This window comes from Solanum tuberosum, unplaced genomic scaffold (genome assembly GCF_000226075.1).
Source record: "Solanum tuberosum cultivar DM 1-3 516 R44 unplaced genomic scaffold, SolTub_3.0 scf00037, whole genome shotgun sequence".
NCBI classification, from domain to species: Eukaryota; Viridiplantae; Streptophyta; class Magnoliopsida; order Solanales; family Solanaceae; genus Solanum; species Solanum tuberosum.
Window position 1 is genome coordinate 453,925 of NW_006238961.1, and position 13,739 is coordinate 467,663.

Here is a 13,739-nt window from a genome sequence, read left to right on the forward strand (position 1 = left end):
ATTTGTTCTTTTAAACTATTTTAGTATCTAATAAATTTATTATTATTATTATTATTATTATTATTATTATTATTATTATTATTATTATTATTATTATTATTATTATTATATACGACATATCAAATTGAAATTTTTTTAAAAAATATTTCAACAAGATTTTTCATGAGTCAATTCGGGTTACATATCAACCCATTTTTTAATGGATTGAAATGGGTTGAACTAATGAATGGGCGGGTCGATAACCCACCCAAACTTAAACGGGTTGGACGGATTGAGTTTGATTTTGTCACCCCTAATATATTTATACTTTTAAAGAATTATTAATTTATAATATTAATGAAAACATATATTCATAAAGAGATCTTCTGAAAATTATCTTATTATTTTATTGAAATGGATGAATTATTTCATTGGTCCAAGTTGAAATTGGAGGAAAATATTATCTTAGAGAAATTATTAATTTACCGAGTATTAATTTAATGAGATTTACTGTGTTTTATTTACGATTGTGTTTGAAAGATTTATGTTCACCTCAATAAATTTATCATATGTTTTATTCTTTTCGTTTCTTTCATTATAGTACGACATTAAATTACATATACTCAATCAATATTTTTTCATTTTCTTTTGGACAAAATTAATATTATTTTAAAAGAAGTATAAAAAAAGATTGATAATGTAAAAATATAATAGATATTTTTTTAAAAATCAATTAGAGAAAAAAGAGAAAATAATAATTTCTCAAAGTTAAGGATAATTATATATATATCAAACTTAAGATTAACGAGAAAAAAATCATATTTTTATTGTTTTATTAAACTTTGAACCATGACCCCAGCAATTCATTACAACTTTATTAATCATTAGAGTATATACTTTTACATAAGGACAGATTTTCTATTGTATCAAGTGTGAATCCAAATAAAGTCAGCACTTTTGGCTAAGATACACTATTCATATTCTAAAAATGATTAAATATATTTAAATATCTAATTATGAATATATGAGTAAAATTAATTGTGAATTTGATTTAAATTTATAAATTTTAAATTTTACTTTGATTTATTTTAAATCAATATTTTAAAAGGGGGGAGGGGGAGGGGGAGGTGTGAGGCAAGTCATATCATAGCACGGAGCCATGGACGAAGCATAGTTCTCAAAACTGGAGACATAAGTTCCATGAATCTATAGACTTATATGTCATGTATCTTAAATTTATAATTTTATTACTAAAATATAAATAAAAGAAAAAACTTCAATATTTCTGTAAATAAATTAAATAAATAACGGACAATATTTTAAAAAATCATAATTATTATTTGAAAAAAGATAACAACACAAAAAATAAAAATAGCCGAGATAATCTTTAATATGAAATTATCGTTCATCTTTACATCTACTAGTCATTCTCACTCAACTAATATTCACAGATTATTATTTATATATTTCAAAAAAGAAGAAAGATAAAAAGAATAAGAGTAATGACAAAAAATAGATAAAGTTATTCCAAAAATATAGTATTATAGAATCTCTATATTATCAATTTCAGACACAATTATCTAAACAATATCACATTGTATAAAAAATATTTTATTTATTTATATATTTCAGAGTGAAAAATTAAAATATGATAGCAGTATATAAATATTACTATATCAATAATATAAAAATATGATAGCAGTATATATATATATTACTATATCAATAATATAAAATATGATTTATAGTAAAAATAATAAAAATTAAATTTTTTATCAAACTTAATGCACAAAATATGCGTTTTTATGCTCAAAACTTGTGCTTTTACGCCCCAAATTCTAAAATGTATACCTTATAAATTTATTTCCAAAACTATTTTAATATACCTCATCCCAAAAATCATTGTGAGACTCACGTCAAAACGTTTTTGAAAATACTGGTCTAAAACCTTTAGGGATCGTTTGGTGTGATGGAAAAAATAATTTAATCACAGGTAACTTTTGAGTGATCTTTAATTTGTTGTTTGGTTGCAAAGGCTGGGAAAACTTATCCTAGGATTAACTATTAGTCCTGAGATAAGTTATCCCTTACTAGGGGTGGAATAGTAATCCCAGGATAACTTATCCTGGGATTAAATATATAAAATAACAAAAATACCTCCCTTAAATTCTCTTATATACACCATTTTTATATTCATGTATAGTAACATAGTTTTTAACAACATTTATAATAACATTCACAACCTTAATTATTTGTTGTTTTATGATAATATATTTTTTTATTAAAAAATTACATTTTATAAATACTATTTATATTTATGATTTATTATAAGTTGAATTTATTTGCCTAATTCTTATGTTATTTATATTTTGATTTTTTCTTAAAATGTTCACTTCACTACTCAATTACATATTTTAAATTAAATAGTTTACTACTCATTTAAAAATTATATTTTATATATCAATTAAAATGTAGATAGCTTTAATAATAAAATTTCTCTTACTTTAATAAACTTAAAATGAAAGTTTTATTTTTAAGCTAAATAAGATGGCAATTTTATTTTTAAATAAATAAGAAGAAAGTTTTATTTTTAATCTAAATAAGATGGAAAATTTATTTTAAAGTTAAATAAAAGAAAGTTTAATTTTTAAAATACACGGCACAATTATGAAAATGCACACACAAAATATCTAATCTAAATAAGATGAAATTTATTTTAAAGTTAAATAAGATGAAAATTTTATTTTAAAAACATATATCATAATTATCAAAATACACACAAAAAAATATTTAAGCTAAATAACTTATTTTCATATAACTTATCCTAATATAACTTGTATTCAAATCAGACGGTAGCTTATAATTAGAATATTTTTATTGGTAAAGATGGTATGCGTCAGTTAGGGGTGTTCACAGATCGGTTTGAATCGGTTATTGGTCAAAATCAAAATCAAACCAACTTAATCGGTTTTAAAATTATCAAAACCAAACCAAACCAAATATAATATACATTTGTCAGTTTGGTGGTTATCGGTTTCGGTTTGATTTGGTTCGGTTATTCGGTTATTAACCATACACAAAATAAAAGAAACAATTCATTCAAAATGTGAAAAAAGTGACAATAATCCATTCAAAATGAAAAATAGTTAGTATGACCTAAATTACTGAACTTTCGATCACTAAATTTACTATCAATAAAGCTTTAAAATTCACTATATTAGCCTAGAAGGAAGAGACAATAACATTTTCAGTTCCACAAAGAATTGAGCTAGCCACTCATATACATGAAATCAATAAGATAAATGGTTCATCTTGGGCATTTTTGCTTTCAATAACTAAATTTATAAAGAAATTTTTAAATGAAAATATGTATAAGATCTTTTAAAACTGATTATAAAACAATATATTAAGTATGTATATTAATAAAATATATGTATATAATTCATCGATTCGGTTATTTCTTCGATTTTTTCGTATAAAACCATAACCAAATCCAATACTATCGGTTTTCAAAAATCTAAAACCAAACCAAATCAAACCCAAATAAAATCGATTTTATTTTATCGATTTGGTTCAATTTTTCGATTTGGATCAATTTTTATCCAAACTGTGAACACCCCTAGCGTCAGTTTGTCCGTCTTGACTCTATCTACCCAAAAGTTTTTGTACATGAAAACTAAAGCTCAACGTGGCAAGGACAGAGAGATAGTGTAGGGCCCACCCACCAAAATTATTATTTTAATATATATTTTCAGAAAGACTCCTAAAAAGATCATCCTTTTTTTTTTTCTTTTTTCTTTTTTTAAGATCATCCCATTAGTTCACCGAAAGAAACATTAAAAATCAAGAGGTGGGTCCACAACCAATCAAAACAAGCCATCTGGTTGGACACATGTCTGCTAACTGGGACCCACTTGACTAACAATTTAATAAAACCACAGTTTTGTTTTTACCATTTGTTTGCCCCACTTCTGTTTTAAATTTGTTTAAAATTGTGTTTTTTTTTAAATTTTAATTTTCTACTAATATGCTTAATATCATTAAATTCAAAAATTTTGATAGTTCTCTGTTTGATTTCATTTATCATCTTTCTTTAAAAATAAAAAATTCATAACATTTATATTTTTAAAAAATTAAGACATAATTAATTATTTATTTCCATTTTTACTTTTATTAATCATATATATGAAGAGATATTAATATGATGCAAAGAGAAAATTACTCTGATTTATTTTTACTTGTCACAATTTGACTTGACATATCTATTAAGAAAATTATTGTTGATATATGTATTTTAAGAATAGGTGACAAGTAAGAATGAACCGATAGAGTATTAAATTGAGAGGAGTAATGAATATGGATAATTACATCCTCTAGTTAATATCTTTTTTAAGGGAAGTGCAAAACAAATATAACAAAGTGAAATAAAATTGAAGGGGTATATTTTACCTATTTTTAATTTTTTTTATTAAAAAAATCAAATTTAAATAAAGGGGAGAGTACATAAATGTGTTGACACATCACACACTTTGCTTTCTAATCTGTTTTTCTATATTTTTTTCAATTACTTATTAGGAGGAACTGAAGTGTTGGTCTAACCTTTTTTTTTTCCTTCTTTCTTTTATTTTTTAGTGTGTCATTAATGCAAGATTGTTTTGAAACGGTAAGCAACTTCTCACTTACCTTCCTCTATTATGAGTATTTGTTTATTGGATTATTGTATTCATTGATTTGTGTATCTAATCAAACCTTTTTTTTGTATGTATAATACAATACCCACAATAAATATAGAATGATTAGTCTCTAATAACAAATCCTTGCATGCATCCTTTCTTGATTTGTTTGACTCTTGAATTATATGGGGTTCTCACAAACCTTTTTTTTTTTTGATTCAACTAACTTTAGGTAATCAAGAAGAAGTTGGGTTGCTTTGAATTTGGAAAAAAGTTTCATGTTTGGTCTGCTTTGAGCTTGTAAGTCCTTTTTTTTTCAATAAAGTTTGAATCTTTATATGTTGTGTTCTGTCTTGTTAAGCAGTGACCACTAGATTTGTTGTTTCCTATATATTATAAGTTGATAAAAAGTGTTTCTTTGTTAAGGGGGTTTGTTGCTAATGTGTTGTTGAATGGATAGAATTGGAATAGAAGAGTACAAGATGCTGAATAGGGTTTTATGGATAGTGATTCCACAAGTTTGGACTTTGGATCCATATTCTCTTATGTCATAGATTTATTCTGTTTTTTTTTTATGTCAAAACTTTTCTTGGCTTACAACTTAAGTAAATTTTAGGGATTTGAATAATTTTGGTTGGTTAGAAGATGGAAGAGATGTTTCCAGCACTTACTGTATCATATAAACAGGGAAAATTGATATATGATGAATCAGTATTACCCACATGTATTGACTTCGCTGAATATGAGCTGATCCCGAATACGACTAGCTTGCTATCAGAACCTAACAAGTGCAAACTTCCTTGTTCGGTGTCGAATCATAGTGTGTCCAGGGACAAAGCTAACCTCTTTATGACAGTTGCTGATTGCCATGAAATCAGGAAAGGGAAGAGTTTTTCTTCGACAGTTGTAGCTAATGGGAATTGTTTGATTGCTAGTGAGGTAAAAGATGGTAGATCTATGGACAACAATTTGATTTCACCAACTGATGAGCTTTTAGGAAATATGACTTGTTCTGATTCTCTAGTGGATGAGTGTGGCGGCATGCCTAACCAAGAATGTACAGATTTGGAGGTTAAAGTTGGGAGAACTCCTCCTCGGAATGAAGACAAGAAGGTTGGTGTATCCCAGATTCTGAGGAAGTCTTTTTCGTGTAATTTGGCTAAAGAGTTGGTTAATGAGTCAGAACTTGTAAGTGATCTTGTTTCCACTATGGTTGTGGGTGCTGAAGATTATAAAAGAAAATTATCACCATCCCATCTTGAGACCTCACAAGAGATAAAGATAAGTAGGCCAAATGCCTTTTGTTTTGATTCTGTACCGCTTTGGGGGATCATCACGATACAAGGAAAGAGGCCGGAGATGGAAGATACTGCTATAGCTTTACCAAGGTTTCTGAGAATCCCTTCCCATATTTTGACGGATGCGCCAGTTTCTCATGCCCTGAGTCAAACACTTACAGCCCATTTATATGGGGTTTATGATGGACATGGAGGCTCTCAGGTGAATTTCTATCCATTTTTATTACATTCTACATTTGTTTTTAGTTTCTAGTAACACAAGAACTGTTATTGCTTGCATGTTTAGAGTTCATTTCCTATTTGTTTGTCATTTAAGCCTATGTACTAAGACCAATTGTTTTTTCCCTAGCAGGTTGCTAATTATTGTCATGAGCGTCTCCATATGGTTTTAGCACAGGAGATAGATATTATGAAAGAGGATTCACATAATGGAAGTGTTAACTGGAAGGAGCAATGGTCAAAGGCTTTCTTGAATTGTTTCTGTAGAGTCGATGATGAGGTAGGAGGGTTCTGTAGTGAAACAGACGGGATTGAGCCTGACCTTTCAGTCATTGCTCCCGAAGCAGTTGGATCTACAGCTGTAGTTGCAGTTGTTAGTCCAACCCATATTATTGTTGCTAATTGTGGTGATTCAAGGGCAGTCCTTTGTCGGGGAAAACTGCCCATGCCATTATCCATTGACCATAAGGTAAGGCTTGTGTTTGTTGTTACACCGCTGTGCAACATTTGCTAGTTTTTTCTTTTCGCAACCATATAATATTCGTTGTTCATTATTTTCAGCCAAATAGGGAAGATGAGTGTTCACGAATAGAAGAATTGGGAGGGAAGGTCATTAATTGGGATGGACATCGCGTTTCTGGTGTTCTTGCAGTTTCAAGGTCAATTGGTATGTATATTGTACTAGCCACACCTGCAAATTTCATTGTACTGCTGTATTTTTACTGGAGAGGGTTAAGAAAGTCATCTATATTGTGCTTGATTTGCACATGGAAATAAAGGAATCTCAAAGCTACGATGGAGCAGACCTGCACATGTACCAAAATTAAAGTGTTATACCATACATATATAGTGTCAAAGTTCATCCCTGAAGCAGCCCACTGATGTTGGATAACGACGTCTGACTTCAGTTGACATGGTTGTCATTTATTATTTGGAAACTGTTATCCTAGAGATCAAAGCTTTCTTGATTTGAAGAGGTTGTCATTTTACTGCAGGTGATAGATATTTAAGGCCTTATGTGATTCCAGATCCAGAAATGATGTTTGTACCCCGAGCAAAAGAAGACGACTGTCTAATTTTAGCAAGTGATGGCCTATGGGATGTCTTGACAAATGAAGAAGCTTGTGATGTGGCCCGGAGACGAATTCTTCTCTGGCACAAAAAGAATGGTGGTACTTTGAGTAGCGAAAGGGGTGAAAATGTTGATCCTGCTGCTCAGGATGCTGCAGAGTACTTGACACGAGTTGCTCTCCAAAGGGGGAGCAGAGATAATATATCTGTGATTGTGGTCGACTTGAAAGCACAGAGGAAATTCAAGAAGAAAACGTAGCGCACTAAACCATCCTCGTATTTCATTTTGTGGATGTAACATTGGAAACTTATCGTTCAGGATGATAATCAAATCAAATGGTACTCATGTTGCAGATTTTAGCTTCCTTTTTAATTAGGCTGTTACCGTACATGATGGAAGTTATTCTGACAATAAAAATTCAGCAAAGTTGGTTCAAAGAACAAACTACTGACTCCCAGCAGATTATTTATGTCACTATAGTATAATGTTGTCTCCCAGAACTCTCTCACTGTTTTCTGTTACCATTTCTTGGCATGATATGTTTTGTTTTCCACTTTCTTTAATTTCCCTTTCTCCGCGCATTTGATTGTCGTGTTGGTCCAAAGCAATCAAACATACATGGTAGACAAAGCCAGCAGCTTTGAGTAACTTGTGCAAGAAAAGAGAAAAACTATCAAACAAACAGTGTTCTCAAAACTTGAAAATAACAAAGCCAGCAGCCAGCTTGACAGGATGTATTACAAGTAATTGGTGCATTTTATAAGCTACTTTCTTGGAATACATGGTAGAAAATCTGTGAATGAAAAGTTAAAGCAAGTTGAGGAATGGCATACTTACTGTTCGACCAAAAATGATAAAACTAACTACTATTATTTTATACACTTGCTCTAATTTTCTGGCAACAAAAGTTAAGTCTAACTCTCTCGATCCTGTTCATGGATTAACGAAAATGTGCAAAAGCTCATTTGCCTCTTGTCATTTCCTTGTAGATGGTCAATTTGCAAATTCTTCCTCAGTTAGTTAAAAGAATAATGATATTGTGACTATACTAGGTAGCATAGATATCATTATGAGTGTAGCTACAGAGATCAATGCAGCCAATTATGTCTATTGAAAGTTGGTTAGGCACCTCTCATTCTGTTCAGGGATTCTTCTTCTTCAGAGGTCAAGAATTAAGCATCACAGTAGCTAAAATTGTTACTGAATTTGAGTACCACCACAATCAACTCAAAAAAAAATGATGAACTTGACTTGAGACATTACCTGAATGATTTATAAGTTAAATTATTTTTTTTCACAACAAGCCGATACAATTATACAAATATACAGGTAGAAACAAAAACTGCAGATGGAAACATTACAAATAAAAACATGTATGTCTCGACTTTGCTTATTCACACTCCACATACTATATATACATGTCAAAGTCACTACTATCTTGGTATTCTCAACTTGAACTTGCTACGTAAAACAGCATGCTGGATGGGAGTAGCATTGAGCCCAATGTGGTCTTTTAACTTGTATTATGACACCGTTCAGTCAGTATCGGGTGTATTGTAGGAGAACTTCGATAACAGTTGTGGAACTCCGGCTATTATTGGCCCATATGTCTGCAGATAAGGGTATTGATTGCATTAGTTGAAGTATAACATCGAGTAAGGCCAACTGTCTGTAAGAGTCCATTGTGATAAAAGAAAAACAGATTGATCAATTAGCATGGTAATATTCTATTCATGAATGTGCCTGCTGTACAGTACCTTGAAATTTTCATGAACTTGGCACAATGGAACAGCAATAAGCTTGAGGTTCTTCGGTACAATGAATTTGCAACTTTCAGGCAACCTCACTAGAAAGAGTTTTGTGCACTCCTACAAAGAAAGAAAGTTAACCTTGCTAAATTGAGTACTAATGCCTTCAAGAACTCCTGACAGCTAACTAGACAAATTTCAGAATATTATGACCAAGTACCTTTGGCCTTTTTATATTAGGTGGCAAAAACGGGTAAATCAATGTTTCAAAGTCAGGTCTCCACCACATCCCAAGGCATTCACCGACCTACGTATACATCAAATGAAATATTTATAAGATGCATAGCCAAAAATATAAATTGAAAACACTATGTAAAATGTTGGCATACCTCCCATCTGTCATCTTCTTCGCTCATGGATAGTTTACTTGAGAGTTTACGTCTAAGACATTCGATTTCTGTGTATGTCAACACGAAAAATTCTTCAGCGCTCAAACTCCCAGCTTCAAGATAGAAAATTGGACAAAATGAGAAAAGATATCATTGTAGTACCTGATTCACCAGGCCTAAGACGACCACCTGGAAGTTTGTACATGGAATGCCGTACTTGCAATAATAATAGATGTGGATGTTTGAACAAATCAACCTGCAATGCAACGTATTGAATACTGTATCATCTAACAACAACCAAGAATAGCCCCTTTCTAATGCAGTATGTAATTCAATGGGTAATTGACATTTTGAACAACAGAAGAATACATTAAGGCTTAAGTTGTTTGAATAGAAATTACACCCCATATTATGACCATCCATGAGGATTCACATGAATAAGTATCGAGATCAGTCACTTAAAATCATGCACCAATTTATGGAACTTGAACTATTGGAACAGATGTCGGAACTACAATCTCTATTGCTCTCTTGATATTTGACTACTCACACAGGAAATTAGTTAAGATCGCAGACTTAGAGCCTGTTTGGATTGGCTTATAAGCCATAAATTATAAGCCCGTCCAGACAGGCTCTTAGAACCTGCAAAGTTGCAAAACTGACTGCTGAACTGTCTGGATGACTCCACGTATAAGCAGTTTATGATACAAACAGGTTTAGTTGCAGCACGGCGTTGGCTCTACTTATTCAGCACTTCATGAACCAATATGCTTAGCTGCAGTATCAAGTTGTTTGATAAAAGACAGAGGTTTAGAACGTACATCTTTAGGTCACTATGTTCCCCCGAAAGAACTTTAGCCTGGGGGAGTTTACTCGTGGATATTGAATCAGAGCAGTAGTGCATGCATCCTACAACTACATAGTGAAATAACAGGAGAACCTCTGTTGCAATTATATTCAAAATGAGAATCCTAAATCTAAAAGCTACTTAATCACTAAGGAGAAAGAAATGCAAGATAAGATAACAGCTTCTAGAGCTGGAAACCACGTGTAGTTTTTGAAAAGTTTAGACCATTTCTCGATTTGTGTCACATCCTTGTGCAGGAGCCATGGTACACTGTATCGTCCCAATTTTATTGAATGTTCCATTTGACAAAGTAACTGGCCTGCTAAGCCAAGTCAGTTGCTTGTTGCGATTTTATATAAAGTTAAAATGGTGTTAAAGATCCAAATCAATTTTGAATATATTATTTATATGCAAAACTGCTATTTAAAGTTTATGCATCATATAAGATGAAGCAACTAATCCCTACACAAACAAATTCAAAAATATCCTCAAAACTAATGTGTTACTAATACCTACATAACTCTAGTCAGCTACAAAACAACCCCCCAGTTCTTGCAGAAAAGCACTTATATTAAGGGAGCAAAGATCCAGAGGCTAATTTTTAGGCTGCAACAACTGAAACTTTCAATTATTTCTAAAGAAATGAGCTTTTAAAATCTTTTGGGATTGGTTTTGTTTTGTTCTTTGTGTTTTCCTTCACCATTAGGTATTCGAAATAGGAACTTAGGGTTCGGGGAACCCAATAACTTTTTAGTAGACCATGTATTTATATTAGAAAATTAAATTAATATATATGTATATTAACTTGTGAACCTACTAAAAATTAATTGGCGGCTCAGAATGGGACATGGAAACTCTTTCCATGGTAGAGTTGTGGGTTTGAACCCACTATCAACCAAAGGAAACATGTTTTGCAATAATCGTGGCTCCGCCCTCAGAATTTTGAAACTTACTAATTTGGATCGCAGTATCTAAAACACCCGGAGTATCTAAAGGTCCTCTATACTCCCCCCTTACCTCTAGCTGTTTTGAAAAAAGGAAGAAAGAGAAACTAACCAAAATCACAGCTTGTACACAAGTTCTGATTCCATGAGTATTGTAGCTGAAATAAAGAGGAAACAAAAATGAACATACAATATATATAGTGATAGAAAGAGGGGAATAAGGATAGAAAAATATACTTGAATTTCAAGCGTTGAATGCGATGATCCAAGGTCTCCTCTTCCTTCAATGGAAGTGACTCTTTTGAACCAAAATAGTAATGATTCAGTGGGTAAATATCCAAAACATCCACATTTCCATCTGCCATTGACAAGCTCACACCAAACACAGACGGGGGAGGGGAAGTTGCCGACAGAAACAGAGTTGCTAATCTTCCATTAATTTAAAAAGGCAAAACAGAAAACACAAACGACGTGGCTCTTCCAGAGAGGGCTGGAGGCTCAAACCTCAAATAGCTAAATCACAAATATCATCACGACAGACCCTTTAACTTGACATCAAATTTAAGAAATAAATTTTTAAAATTTATGGTCTAAAATAATTCTTAAATTTGTCTGATTGAGAATTATTTCATTGAGGGTAAAAAAATATATTTAAAGTTAAATTATTTTTAATTATAATAAGCCCGGAGAAAGAAAAAAACCTTTTCAGGATGAGACTACGAACCCTAATGGAGCCAATGAGAAAGCAGTTGCAGGCCAGTGTAGGCTTGCTCCGCACAGGTTACATTTGGGCCTTATATTGATATTCTTTTCAATGAGACGGACTAAAAAGGAAAAAATGTCACATAAAATGAGACAGAGATATGATTTTGGACTGCACAAGTCTTCCTATTTTGAGGCCATTGTTAAGTATGCACAAATTTTGATTTATGTTATGAAATATATTAATAACATGCATGGATGTCTACTAAATGTAATTTCGTTATTATTTCATTACTCTTCTATTATTATGTTCTATTTCTCCTATGACCTAAAATTCGTAATGCTATATCTTTCACCTTCTCCGTGATGTTCCCCCTTAATGTTATGTTTATGACATTCTCTTTGATTATCTCTATGTAATTCTATAGATAGAGGATGAAAAGTCATTATTGACACACTTAAAAGAAAAAAAATTATCTTATATTATTCCTCTGGTCTTATAATTTAGTTTCTTATCTTCAGTTTTATTTTACTTTAAACTTAATTTTATAATATATTATCAGCATGATGTTCTAACTTTATGTCTTAGCAACTCAACGATCTAGACTTGTATAAAAATAAAGCACAAACTTGTGCCTGAAAAGCCAATACTTAAGTATAATTCAGACTACGATTTGAAATTTTTAAAACAATTTGTGACATATTACATACAAACAACAACAACAATATACCCAGTATAATCCTAAAAGTGTGGTCTAGAAAGGACATAGTGTATGCAGACCTTACCATTATCTTATGGAGATAGAGAGATTGTTCTGGCATACCCTCAACTCAAGTACATCCAATCCAAGTACAAAGAAGAATGAAATAGCGTAGAAAAAAAATTAGCAACTAACAATCAAAGCAGGGCAAAGGAACAAGACCAACAAAATAATGTGATACTAACAACACAGTAAACCACAGACGATCAGAGATATAAAAAATAAGAACTACAATAATACGACTAATACAACGACAAACACCAACAAGACTATACCCTCAAAAAACAAAACAACCCTCAATTATATGTCAACCTTCTACCCTAATAAGTGTATTCAACACTCTCCTATCTAAGGTCATGTTCTCGGTAACTTAAAGTTACATCATGTCTTGTCTGATCACCTGATTTCAAATACTTCTTCGGCCTACCTCTACCTCTCCTCGTACCTACTATAACCAACCTCTCGCACCTCCTCACTAAGACATTTGCACATCCCTTCTTCACATGTACAGACAATCTAAATCTCGCTTTCCTCATCTTGTACTCCACAGGGACACTTTTACCTTATCCCGAATATCCTCATTCTTAATCTAATAAATCCTTTTATGCCCACATATCCACCTCAACATCTTCATTTCTACAACATGCATCTTCTAAACATGAGATTTTTTGACTAGCCAACATTTTACCCCATAAACCAAAGTCGGTCTAACCACCTCTCTATAAAAAAATTTACCTTTAAGTTTTAGTGGTACCTTTTTATCACACAAAACTCTGGATGCAAGTCCCTATTCATCTACGTTGCATCAATATGATGTGTGATATCATCAACGATGTCCCCATTTTATTTGATTACAAACTCAAGATACTTGAAACTATCTCTCTTTGAGATAAACATTGTATCAAGCCTCACTTCTACGCCTGTCTCTTGTATTTCATCACTAAATTTGTACTCTAAATACTCAGTTTTGATCCTATTTAACCTGCACCCTTTAGACTCTAGAGTTTGTCTGCACACCTCCAACCTAACACTGATTCTGTTATTCGTCTTTATTAATCAATATTATGTCATCCAAATACAACATACACTAAGGCACCTCATCTTCGA

At 31.7% G+C, this 13,739-nt stretch overlaps 2 protein-coding genes across 7 annotated transcripts; one reads left to right on the forward strand and one right to left on the reverse strand.

The window, feature by feature from the left end:
* Positions 1-4,501: 4,501 nt before the first annotated feature.
* On the forward strand, positions 4,502-7,741 carry LOC102591856 (probable protein phosphatase 2C 50). 6 transcript variants are annotated; one of them, XR_001472838.1, is made up of 7 exons: positions 4,502-4,642; positions 4,885-4,952; positions 5,269-6,152; positions 6,300-6,638; positions 6,731-6,836; positions 6,949-7,085; positions 7,165-7,256. XR_001472838.1 is itself a non-coding variant. In XM_006342274.2 (6 exons), exons 3-6 carry the CDS (start codon positions 5,298-5,300, stop codon positions 7,017-7,019), a joined length of 1,371 nt encoding a protein of 456 aa, XP_006342336.1. In that variant the 5' UTR covers positions 4,502-4,642; positions 4,885-4,952; positions 5,269-5,297; the 3' UTR covers positions 7,020-7,199. The 6 variants fall into 6 exon arrangements, 4 of the variants coding, with proteins under 4 accessions (XP_006342336.1, XP_006342331.1, XP_006342333.1 ...); XR_366930.2 differs by having other exon boundaries at positions 6,731-7,085; positions 7,165-7,741; XM_006342274.2 differs by having other exon boundaries at positions 6,949-7,199.
* Positions 7,742-8,496: 755 nt separating this feature from the next.
* Positions 8,497-11,681, reverse strand: LOC102593421 (pre-mRNA cleavage factor Im 25 kDa subunit 1). The gene is made up of 7 exons (XM_006342275.2): positions 11,407-11,681; positions 11,282-11,327; positions 9,541-9,634; positions 9,379-9,446; positions 9,210-9,296; positions 8,999-9,109; positions 8,497-8,851 (listed from the first exon to the last, which is right to left on the reverse strand). The coding sequence occupies exons 1-7, from the start codon at positions 11,532-11,534 to the stop codon at positions 8,777-8,779; spliced, it is 609 nt and encodes a 202-aa protein (XP_006342337.1). The 5' UTR covers positions 11,535-11,681; the 3' UTR covers positions 8,497-8,776.
* Between the last annotated feature and the right edge of the window lie 2,058 nt (positions 11,682-13,739).